This window comes from Diceros bicornis, chromosome 3, assembly GCF_020826845.1.
Source record: "Diceros bicornis minor isolate mBicDic1 chromosome 3, mDicBic1.mat.cur, whole genome shotgun sequence".
NCBI lineage: Eukaryota > Metazoa > Chordata > Mammalia > Perissodactyla > Rhinocerotidae > Diceros > Diceros bicornis.
In genome coordinates this window covers 83943688-83956276 of record NC_080742.1, presented here as the reverse complement: position 1 = coordinate 83956276, position 12589 = coordinate 83943688, and the positions used below count along the sequence as shown (strand labels likewise).

The 12589-nt window shown below is 35.7% G+C and overlaps 1 protein-coding gene across 9 annotated transcripts in view; it reads left to right on the top strand.

Moving 5' to 3' along the window:
- Positions 1 to 12589, top strand: part of CNOT4 (CCR4-NOT transcription complex subunit 4) — a 133733-nt gene that overhangs the window by 99179 nt on the left and 21965 nt on the right. For 7 of the 9 annotated variants that reach the window (XM_058530779.1, XM_058530771.1, XM_058530773.1 and 4 more), the window contains 2 exons: positions 1896 to 2145; positions 2933 to 3430. In XM_058530779.1, coding sequence (XP_058386762.1) covers positions 1896 to 2145; positions 2933 to 3430 — 748 coding nt within the window. Of the gene's footprint in view, positions 1 to 1895; positions 2146 to 2932; positions 3431 to 8585; positions 11383 to 12589 lie in introns of those variants that run through there. The other 2 variants (XM_058530788.1, XM_058530783.1) reach the window with 1 other exon arrangement.

Here is a 12589-nt window from a genome sequence, read left to right as displayed (position 1 = left end):
GTCCCAGATGAACATGACTTCTGGGTTCTTGATTTTAAGCGTTGTTTCTCCGCCATGTGCTCCCCTGTCCCTTGCTGTCAGCTTTAATTTTCCATGTCTCTCAGTGTACTTGCCCCAGAGGTTTTCCCCTTTCCCCCAAATGATAAACCAAATAGTTAATTTCAAAGTTGCATCTAAATGATACTGAGTGAGGTCCTGATTTTTAGAACATGCTTTGTATCCTCTTGTCTAGCTGCCAGCTTTGCACTGCTTCAGTTTCTGTACATCTTCTTACATTGGCAAAAAAAGTATAGTTCTAATCTCTTCCATAAAGAATGACCAGTTTCCTACAGTGTTTGTATAATTTTATTTATTTATTTATTTTCCCCCCAAAGTCCCAGTAGATAGTTGTAGGTCATAGCTGCACATCCTTCTAGTTGCTGTATGTGGGACACGGCCTCAGCATGGCCGGAGAAGCTGCGTGTTGGTGCGCGCCCGGGATCCGAACCCGGGCCGCCAGCAGCAGAGCGCGTGCGCTTAACCGCTAAGCCACAGGGCCGGCCCACCTACAGTGTTTGTGAGAAGCTTAGAGATCTAAAATACAGTCCTTTTCCAATCTTTTTGCTCACAAATTCCATAAAAGAATTTGAAAAATCTGTTTATCCTCTTATAGATTTTAGGTAAATATTAAATTTTTTTTCATAGTAAGTTAACAATAGTTGCAGTGGGTGTAATTTTCAGCATATTGCTAATATTGGTACTTTTAAGTAAAAATGCTATGTTGCTTTTAATAAGTATCTAAGAAATGTAAATATCAGAATGTTTTGTTAATCCATCATCCATTAAAAAAGAAATACACAAGCTCTCCTTTAATATTCAGGAAATTTACATTATTCCTTTTTCTCCTTGAACTCATTTTTCTAGTTCCACTGCCATTACAGAATTTTATCTTAATGCAATATAGGTTATGCTTGACAGGCGTATACTTCTCTCAAGTGGAAATAGACATAAATTTCGAAGCAAAACCGAAAGTATTTTTGCTGACAAGGCTTTAAATGCCCAATTTCCTTCTTTTGAATTTTTATTTGTAGTTTTGATTTGATCAAAGCAACTTATATAATATAGATTTTGATAAAAATTAATCATTAAACGTAAACACTAAACTTATATTGGAAATTCATCTCTTAATTAGTTAGATACGGCCATTTTAGAATTAGTTTTCATGTATCCCTAGATGAATATTACCTGTTGGTAAAAGAAGGCAAGTTTCAGCAACAGTTCTAGTTATGTTTTTCCTTTCTCTAAATGTAGGTGCTGAGATGTCTTGTTTATATAAATAAGTAGATGGAAGAAGGAGTATTACATCCGTGCACTCAAATCTTTAAACTCCTAAATTAAATACCTAAGAATCATATAATGATTTACCATAAAATTATTTTTAACGATATGTTTGGAAATAATTTGATTAGATCTTCCTTCCATTTTGTTCAAAACTACAATATTGGGAATCACTCAATTTGCAAAATAATCTAGTCATTAGAGTCAGTCACTCTCATCACCGATCTGAATATTTCTAATACATTTTTGTTTGGCTCCCAGAAAGTTTTCACTCTTGGGCAAAATACTATAGTTATATCGCAGAGAGTAAGAAATATTCTTTTCTTTGTAAAGTGAGAGAAGTTAGGTTGTAAAAGGAGAGGACACTGGCTTAGTCTTTTCAGGAGAGTCAGTTTTAGAAAAGAGTACATATGTAAGCTGATGGATTTTCTGAAAATTCATGCTCATAAAAAAGTCCTCAAGTACTCCAGTTTGAAAACAGCTGTTCTGATACCTTTAGTTGCAAGCCTTTCTAATGGTGGCTTATTAAAATGTATCCACTTGTATTGATCTTTCTTTTCTTTTCCTGTTTTGTTCAGATATCTAACAGTGATACACCTTCACCACCACCTGGTTTATCCAAATCTAATCCAGTCATCCCTATCAGTTCATCCAATCACAGTGCACGGTCTCCTTTTGAAGGGGCAGTAACTGAGTCACAGTCGTTATTCTCAGACAACTTTCGCCATCCCAACCCTATCCCAAGTGGGCTTCCTCCTTTCCCCAGCTCCCCACAGACATCCAGTGACTGGCCTACAGCACCAGAGCCACAGAGCCTCTTCACATCAGGTATGTAACAGTACTGCTGCGTGTTGGTAGTTATGCTCAGCCTAACCTGAGACCCTCGGTGCGTATGTTTTTACCCTTTTTCTCCCCACTCCCTTTTTCATAAAAATGTAAACATTGAACTGCATGGAATGGGATGGTTACCTAAATTGTTGTGTGACCTAGAACTTACTATGTTAACAGACAGATTTCTCCAGGAAACGAGGGTTAGATCATTTCCCTGAAAATAAAACGCTTATTTCTCTAGGAATTATTAAGGTCTTGCATTTTTAATCAGATTCGTGTTTGTATACTTATATTTAAGATTTTTTTTCCCTAGCTGACAAAGAAGTATGTTAGTTAATATTAAAACTTGTATTTTGGCAGTTTCGAGCCATTTCCTTTTTTTTTTTTTTGTGAACCCTGGCCTCTGAAGCAGAGCGTCCTAACTTAACCACTGCGCCACAGGGCCAGCCCCAATTTCATTTGAATGATTTATTCTGGGTTTTGATTATGAATGGTTGAGGGTATAATTTGAGTAGCAAGTACTTTGTTGTCTTTGATTAGTGATTAAAATCAGTCTTTATCATTCAGTTTTTGAAGTTAGTAACTTAAGAATGAATTCATTGCTAAAAGTATACAAGGCCTTTTGTAATTTGATTGATAATGTGCTAAGAAATCATACAGATTTTGCATATATGTGACTTTATCTTGTCATGTGACGTGTTTAACTTAAGCTATTATGGATACTCATTAAGTATGAAAATGACCTTATGTATTTTAAATTCATCACGAGTTTTCTTCCCAACAGAAACAATCCCAGTATCATCCTCTACAGACTGGCAAGCAGCATTTGGCTTTGGTTCTTCTAAACAACCAGAGGATGACTTGGGTTTTGATCCCTTTGATGTCACTCGAAAAGCCTTAGCAGACCTGATTGAAAAGGAGCTATCAGTCCAAGACCAGCCTTCCCTTTCGCCCACATCTCTTCAGAACTCCTCTTCACACACTACAACCGCCAAAGGTCCAGGCTCTGGATTCCTGCATCCTGCTGCACCTACAAACGCCAACTCTCTCAATAGTACCTTTTCAGTCTTGCCACAGAGGTTCCCTCAGTTTCAGCAGCACCGAGCGGTTTATAATTCATTCAATTTTCCAGGCCAGGCAGCCCGCTATCCTTGGATGGCCTTTCCACGCAATAGCATCATGCACTTGAACCACACAGCAAACCCCACCTCAAATAGTAATTTCTTGGACTTGAATCTCCCACCACAGCACAACACAGGTCTGGGAGGGATTCCTATAGCAGGTAGGTTCACGTATAGCCTTTGAGAATTTGTAAATAACTCATGTCTTGAGTTTGTTGGGTGGGTAGGGAGGGGACAACTGAATAACAGAGAGTACTTATCACTAGTCTTGGAAATTTCTATGGGGAAAATAATTAAAATTCTTACCATAACCAAAAAATTTTTAATTGGATGGATGCCTTGTAATATTGAGCTTTATGAGTATGGTGGAGTATTATACCTAGTTAGTGCTTGGAAGCATTTCACTTTATAGGATAGTTACTAAACTTGCATATGGCATGTAAATGCAAAAAGAAAAAAAAATGGGCTCTGAAATTATAGTGGTATAGTCTGACACCATGGTAAAAATTCTGATTATGCATTTTAAAAGTAAACTAGTTCAAAAAATTTTTTTAAAGATGGTAATTAGTGAAAGCATGAGAGATAAAGCCACTCTCTAACTACTCTTGGCGATTACTTATTTTGACTGATACACACATGTACACACACACATGAAAACTATTCTGTGTGTTACTAAAGTACTCAAGAACTCTGATTATTAGTGTTTCACAGACCTATGTGCATAAGTATACTTTCTGTGAAAAATTGTTCAAGGAGAGACATTTTCCCTTTTGGTCTGTTATGTTTTTGTTTCCGGGGACCATGTTAGGTTTCTCTAAGTGATGCTAAAATACTTCTGGTTTTGTACTGCTACCCTTGAAGGTTTCAGAACTTTGGGGTTTTAAGGTCCAATATAACATCTTTTAGATCTAGGGACTTAATATATAAAGGGCTCATTCTGTGTAATATTTTTTTCTTTTAATTTGGGCTCTAGAGATGATTGGTAAAAAAGAGAGTTTATTCCTATCCAGATTCTCATAAGTAGAATAGAGTAGTTCCTCACTACATAGCATAGTTCATAACATTTACTTTTATCCTTTGTCATGGCCTTTAAGATATGGCGTGGCACGGCACTATTGTAATGATGTACTATTACCAGCAAGGCATTTGTTCACCTGTTTTTAGCAAGGTAGATAGATGAATTTACAGAGATTCATCAAAATTCTTTGGCTCTCTTCCCTTCGTGACCAACAAGATTTCGTTTTCAAGACAAGTAGGTGGGTTAGGAGAGTATGGTTTGTGGCTGTTGGTACAGTGAAGTGAGCAGTTGGTACAGTGAAGTTAATTTTCATAAGCATGATAGCACCTAACGTAGTGGTTTGCACATTGGTGGGACTCATATTTCTTCATTTGATTACGGTAGCTAGTAGGTAATCCAGAGTGACGTTTTTCAATCCTCTCTTTCTATGTGATATTCACTTAGGAAACATGAAGTGTTCAGTTCCTGGTACTCCTTTTTTTCTTCTAATCAAGAAAGTATATTAGAGTGTAATTTTGTTTTGTTTTAATCATTTAGAAATGTGGCATTTAATTACTAGTAGTGTATCTCAAAGCTGTTTATAAAATTAAAAGTTAAAGTTAAGTTCCCCTAAATATTTTAAACATTTAAAAACAAAATGTAAAGCCAACTACAGTGAATATTTGGGTTCCTATTTGCCCAAGAATGAACTAGGCCATGTGGGTAATACAAAAGAAGTATAAAATATGGATACTACTTTCAGGCACTTCACAGTGTAGTTGAAGAGATAAAATCAGATTATGTATGAAAATGGTAACTATATAATATTGGAATCTGAGAGACATCAATGGAGGCTGCATTATTTGGGAGGCTTCACTGAAGAAGTAGGGATTGATCTGTAGTATGGTGTCTTGGATTTGAGTTAGCAGGAGGGAAAGAGAAAGACCTTTATGTTGATGGAAACTCCTGACTAAAGGCATAGGGGCAGAGATTAGTATGTCATCACATTAAGAAGCAATAGTACTGCCTTCTATGACAGGAGGTGCTTCATGTATTGTCTGGATAGAATGGATGAGAAGATGGGGAGCTCTGACAGGGAGGCAAAACAGTGGGGACTGATCTGATAGGAAGGAGGATGCCTTTGTGGAACTCTAGTTCTTAGCTGTCTTCATTGTGTACTTTTGGCTTATACTTGACCATCTTTGATAAACTATCTGTTCTTGCAATTTCATAGTTATCATATTGTCCATTAGCACAAAAAGAGCAGTTTTAACCCAAATATTTCAAGCCAGTAGATATTCTGGAAATGCCACAGTGGGTAATGAGTAATCACTGATTTGTGAGGGTAGTGTCCTCACGTTAGTCATTTGAAATCTTCGTCTAAAGTGGATACTTAATGAAAAAAAATGTGGCATTAAATTATGATCCTATCTTTGTGGGCTTTTCTTTTTCTTTAACATATATTCAACCATAGTGCATTAAATATTTTTTCTCAGAAATTCTAAGAATGAAGTCACCAACTGTAGGTTCTGAATCGTTGTATTTTGTGGGAGATGGGGAGAGTTTATTTCACATTTTCAGTTCTCACCTATGCATACTTGCTTGGTATTTAAATGGTGACTTATGATTAAGCTTATTATTTTTAAGGTTCTGATAACTAGAGAAATATTAGTTTTAACGTACCAAGATACTTAAAATTGCTGTCAAGAGTTACACAGAATCCTCTTATGGCCTGTAAGTATTTGGCAGATACTTCCGAAAGCTGAATAGGTTAAACCCCGAAACAGAATAATAGTATAATTGTAACCAGATGACTTAAGATTTTAGTGACAGTTAGAAATGACAAAAAGTGAAATTCTGGAAAACTTACATCTTAACGGTGTCTCATTTGAAGAAATTTACTACCTAGGCGATAGCCACCTTCCCCACCCCTAGTGGTAACGCAGTTGTTCTTGAGTTGAACTGTTGAAATAGGTTCACTTTGTAGCCTCCAGTGATTATCATGGCATCTTACACAGGGCAGCTGTTCATTAAGTGCCTCATAATGGGGAGTCCTTACTGTCTCAGGTAGACCTGCCACTTTAAGATACGCTTAGACAGTATTCAACACTGGAAGAGTCATGTAGATTTAGACATGTAGAGCAAGACAGGGTTCTGACCTTTAGGAGCAGATACTCAGAGGTGTCAGTCACCTACATATCATACAGATACCACGTCAACATTGATTATATATTTGTATTTAAATTTTTAGTTTTGAAATGTTTTAGTTAATTATTAAAAATTGCTATATCTGAAACCTATCATGGGAAGAACAGTTGCCAGAGGTTTGACAGAAATGCGGCTACCATTTCTTTTACCTAATTGAAAACATTTTTGTATTTAAAATTTATTTCCTGGGGCCGGCCCGGTGGCGCAAGCGGTTAAGTGCGCGCGCTCCGCTGCGGCGGCCCGGGGTTCGCTGGTTCGGATCCCGGGCGCGCACCGACGCACTGCTTGGTAAGCCATGCTGTGGCGGCGTCCCATATAAAGTGGAGGAAGATGGGCACAGATGTTAGCCCAGGGCCGTCTTCCTCAGCAAAAAAAAAGAGGAGGTTTGGCGGATGTTAGCTCAGGGCTGATCTCCTCACAAAAAAAAAAAAAAAAAAAAATTTATTTCCTTAATTAGGTGAAGTCTTTTTAGCAGCACTTTCTTGGCTGCACGTGTGGTTTGCTAAGTTTAGAAGGAGTTTTTGAAATAAATATTTTTTGGGGAAAACTTCGATTAGTAGGCAGTCTATTCAGATCTTTTTTATTATTGGAACAGTGTGTTTTTGTTTTAAAAGTGACTTTTCTTGTCCTAAAAAGTGACTTATCTTGTCCAACTCTGTCATTTTAGGAATGGCAAAGCTGTGTTCCAGAAAGGTTAAAGGTCACACATTCAATTAGTAGTAATTAGGATAAGAATGCAGATCCCTATTTCACTAACTGAAATGGTTTTCCACTACAACGTTGGTGCTCTCCTCCATGAATGAAGATCACCGGCATGTACTTGAACTTGGCGTTCTTCCCATAGTACTTGTTTTTTTTCTCTCACAACACTTGCAGGTCCCTTTTATTCACAATATCTTTTTATGAGACAACTGGCCCAGCTCAGGGATGTGGCCTATACTTACTAGAAGTTTATTGACTTGGTGAAAATTAATCTCTAGCGTAGTCCTCATTAGTACCATGTTCTCACCAAGAACTCCAGTCTAAAATTTCCTTTATACACCCTCCTTGCTATGTACCTCAGGTTTATAGAATCTTTGCCAATTTACCGGAAAAGTATGAAATAACCTGTTCTAAAGACTGCAAGTCTTTTTGTTCAGGTCGACAGTTAAGCTATCTTTCCAAATGTAACTTTGCAGATTTGTTTTTCAAAGAACTCTCTGCCAAGATGTTTTTATTCAATGATGCTAACAATTATTTGGAAAACAAATAATAGTAAGTCTAAGTCTGTAAGCATTGTTGTTTCAAGATATACTTAGAAAAATATTTGAAACTGTTTAGCATTGGATTTTTTTTCATGTTTTTATTCAAATTTTACTTGTGAAAGGGCATTTTTCTTTAAATTCTCTTTGTTTCTGAGTTAGCTATTTTAACAGACTTGACTGAATCTTGAGTCATGTGTGAAACAGGTCACTTGTAGTCAAATAATTATAAGTTATAATTAGGAGAACTGATCTCATTTTGTGTATAGGTCTCTGACCTAGAAGTAGTCACCTCACTTTCAGTCAATTGTATCATTGTATTGTTAGCATTTCACTATTTTTCAGTTACTTCAAAAGTATTGAGTTTTCACATTACATGATAATTTGCTAAATTAATGTTTGTCTTTTTATTTCTTTTTTCTAAACATAATTTCTGCTTTTAAAACATGGATTTGTCATTTTCCCTTTTAAAAGTCACATTTTTACTTCTGTGAATGTAGACAATTTTTTTACAAAATACTACTTACTATTAGGAGTATGAGGATTTATAAGGGATCCAATTGCCTTGGAAAAGAATGGCTTTCCTGGTCTCTTTTTTTTTCTTTCTGTATATTTATAATCCTAAATCTTTTATATTTGTTTTTATACCTGCCATAGAATTAAAATTAAGGGTGTGTTTAGAGTGTAACTACTTTCTGGGTACTTGATAAGTTTATATTTTAAATTTCATGTCTTGTTTCACACCCAGATTCCAACCATTAAGCATGTGTTTTATATATGTATCAGTATTCCAAATATTGCAAACATTTTTAAAGGGACTGTTAACAAATCTAGTCACCCGTAACTAGACCATGACTGACTTTTCCACAGGGGAAGAAGAGGTGAAGGTTTCGACCATGCCACTGTCAGCCTCTTCCCATTCATTACAACAAGGACAGCAGCCTACAAGTCTCCACACTACTGTGGCCTGACAACAGAACTGAGAGGAGAGGATTAGACTCTGGGGTGCTTGCATGGGCAGCCGGATTTTTGCATGATTCCTTTCTGATTTTGCATTTAATGTATACACACCCAAAAGAGCCAATATAAACGTTCCTCATGCCTACAACTAGTGTGTTACCTCATAGTTGCTAAAGTATTTCTTTATTAGGCCTTTAACACAAGTTATTAGCATAATAATTTTGGCATTGTTTCTCATGAGTGATACTATTTTAACTCACACAAATAAACTTGTAGTACTAATTAAGATCCCAGAGGAGATTAATTAGCTAGAAGTGTTCTTATTTTGGCTCTATTATTGAAAATATACAAAGGTAATGGTAGTTCCTTGTTTTCTGATATGTGAAAAAAATGGTAATATCCTAATATACTCATGAAAACTTTGAAAATTAAGAAGATAATGTCTATTGCATTCTTTGAATACTTGAGAAGAAAGAATACATATAAAACAAAATTGGTGGTGTCATTTAATGCTCAGAAGGATGTTGTCAGCAACTGTTTTTAGTTGTGTGCATTTATGTTCTATATTATGCATTACATGTCTAGAAACTGTTTTTGTTCTCTCTCATTTGCACATTTGCACTTTCTTTTAAATGGTTGTTAATTATATAGGGACAGTTAAAAGATAATTATTACAGACTAAATTCAATATAATCTGTTTTCCAGTGCATTGCCTAGTATATCAGGAAATGCCTCAGAAAGGTAATTTCAGCGTATAGTTGATTTGTCAGAAACTTGAATATGGGGTAAACATTGTATGTGAGAAGCAACCATAGTGGTGTAACATTTTTAGTCAACAAACAGAAGTTCTGTGGGATATCTGTTTGGAAATTTCATTGTTTAATAATTGAAACGTGATAATAAAACAATATTAAAAGTACCTAACCAGAATGAGACTAAGGTAGAAGAGAAGAGATTGGGGATCTTCTAAAATTAGGCCACGTAAGTTGTCAGAGCTAATTTTAGTTAATCTCAGGAAATAGTAGAGTACTTTATTAGGAGATAATGTGCAGTGATGTTTTTGGATAATACACAATTTCTTGAAATAGTTTTATAACTGAAAATGAAAGAAAATAAACTATGTTCAGTCGATGCAGTGGACAAAAGCTGATTCAGAAAACATGACCATATTCTGCCTAAATTAAGCATCTGGGAAGAAAAGGGGAAAGTCAGAACTCCTCTTGATTTTCAAAACACAGTTGTGATAAAAGATTTGCCTTAATTTGTTAAAAATATCAAAAGGGTAATATGATGACCAAAAAAGGAATCCTAGAGATTTAAAATAATAATAATAGTAAAACACCGTATTAGGGGATGATACTTAATATCATGTTAGAGTTGGAGTTTCCAGGGTTACCTCTCTACATCAAGTCTGATTACTTTGTATTGGATATAATGCAACAAATTAAATGGCTTTGTCCTGAGGTATAGGGGGGTAAACTAAAATCTATTCTTAGATATCCTTAGATTTGTTTAAGTGAGGGTGTAGAAACAGCTAGTTATCTAGCCATTTAAATTATTTTTGTGAAATTCTGCATAAATGACAATCTCTAATTTCTATTTAGAAGTGGCTTTAAGACAGAGTTAAAATAAATTTAGAAAAGACAAATAAAATGTTGTAGACTTATTAGACAGAAGCTCTTTATCATGGGTTAATTATGGTTTTTGCTGTAAGAGGTCAAGACATCCACTTAATGTCTCCTGGGGTGTTATGGCTCCTGGGTTTTGTTAACAAACTCGAGCTCCTTGTAATGAACCTTATGAGCGCATGGCTTTCTCCAGCCTTCAATGCAAACCTTGCATTCCCTGGATCTTCTTACAAAGACATAAGAGGTAGTTAGCTCCCATTTACTTACCTATCTGCGTTGAGAGATACACCTGTTAAATAAGGTTTCTTTCCTGTAATAGCTTTTTCTTTCCTTCCTCATTTTTAGCCAGTGCCAAAAACCTGTCAAGATAGTTTGCCCAGACTTACTAGAGCCCAGAACTGTCTCCCTGTCTGCTTCTCCCCACCGACCCGCACCTTCCATGCACACCATACATCAGGAAAATGCTTCTTGGGCAATTAAGCTTCAACTTATATATTTTCACATAGAATAGCTAAAGATCATCCTGTAACTAACTTTATAATTCCAAGATATTTAAGCCTAAGGATAATAAGCCTCATCGTTTTGCTTACTTAATATTTCAAACAGTATGTTTTTTTAAAAAAGTCAAGTCTTAAAATCATAGTCATAATTAATTATACTGAAGCACAGAAGAAATTACACAACACATAAAAGAAAGTACCATTTCACATAGCCAGTAAATTGATCAAACCAAATGATAGTAAAGAATGAGAAATTCTAAAAAGTTTGAATTTAGTTTTTGATAAATTCCTGCATGCTTGGTCTGTCATGCACAAGGGAAACTTTATATGCTTTTACATCCTTAACCTTTAAAAAGTGACTAGTCTGTTCCTTAAATCAGGAATTTTTAACCTGGAGTCTAAACTCTTTGGACGTACTTGCAGAGTTAAGAGTTTGTGTATGTACATCTGTCCATTTTTCCTGGGGAGAAGATCCATAGTTATTAGGTTTGTGAAGGGTTTGGTGACTCCCCCTAAGAAAAAAAAGTTAAGAACTGCTGCCTTGAAATGCTTTTATTGCTTTTATTAGGAAACAGAGACCTAGACTGAATGATTTTAGTCATATGATGAATGTCAAGTGCTGCTTTACTTTTTTACAGATTCCATTAGAAAACATTTTCTGATTCATACTTTCCTTTTCACTCTACTGTTGCATTTTGTTTTTCTAGGTGATGCTTTTGCATACTCTCCCCTTATTTCAGCAAGCATTAATTAAATATTTGAGTGCCTGTTGTGTGTAGTGACCTGAGCTAGGTCTTGAGGGATATAAGGTCGAATAAAGTACCGACCCTATCATCAAGGATAACAGTGTAGTGACAGTTTCATTTCACGTTGTTTCTATAAGGTCAGCTTTTGATATGTTTTAACCACAAGAACAGCCATAGCAGGTCAGACTCGTGTCGTTATTCTTCGCTCTGATGGTGGCAACAAAGGGTATTGAATACTGATGCTTGAAATTTTTAAATATATTCTAATTTGGAGTGAGCAAAGAAAATCTTAATAGGGAAACACACCTTCGTTATTCTTATTTAAGTATTTCTCAGTCACGTGTATAATATGCTCATATCTCTTACTCTTTCCTTAGGGTCCTGGGAGTTAAGTAGAGCTTTCTCTATAGCTGTTCTTTTAAAGAAAACAACTTTAATACATTGTATCTGTGCACATTTTTAGTGACATGTCTCGTGTTTGTATGATATTCCAAGCACCTTCAAGACTGCTAGAGCTGTCTTTTGCTGTGACACAGGTCCTTAGGGGGCTACTTCCACAGACACATTTCCTCTTATAGCCAAAAGAAAGCAACACATTGCAGGTACATTGAAATCTTACAAAATGAAGACCACCATGTTGTTTATGCATACATAAAAAGTAAGGGACATTTTATCCTATGTTGAGTTGTAAGATTTTGGATTTTTTATTTATTTGATCGTGCAGTTTCCCCAAATCTGCTTAATTGGCTTTAAGCAATGGATATCATACAACTGAAAACAAAATGATTAAAAAAAATTTTTTTAAAGAGGTGATAACCCAAAACAATGATATATATGTCTTTTTCTTCAAAATATGACCAATGTCAAGCTCGTATCAAACTGTCTGGTGTCAAGCTAGTCCTTCTGCCCTTAGTCCTATGTCTCTCTCCTCTCAGCCTTTTATCTGAGTGAATACCTATTATGTTGTCTCCTTGTGCTGTGCTGAATAAATGGCAGTAATATCTGCAAGTGCTCACATATGAAATGTTTAGTGAACTAAT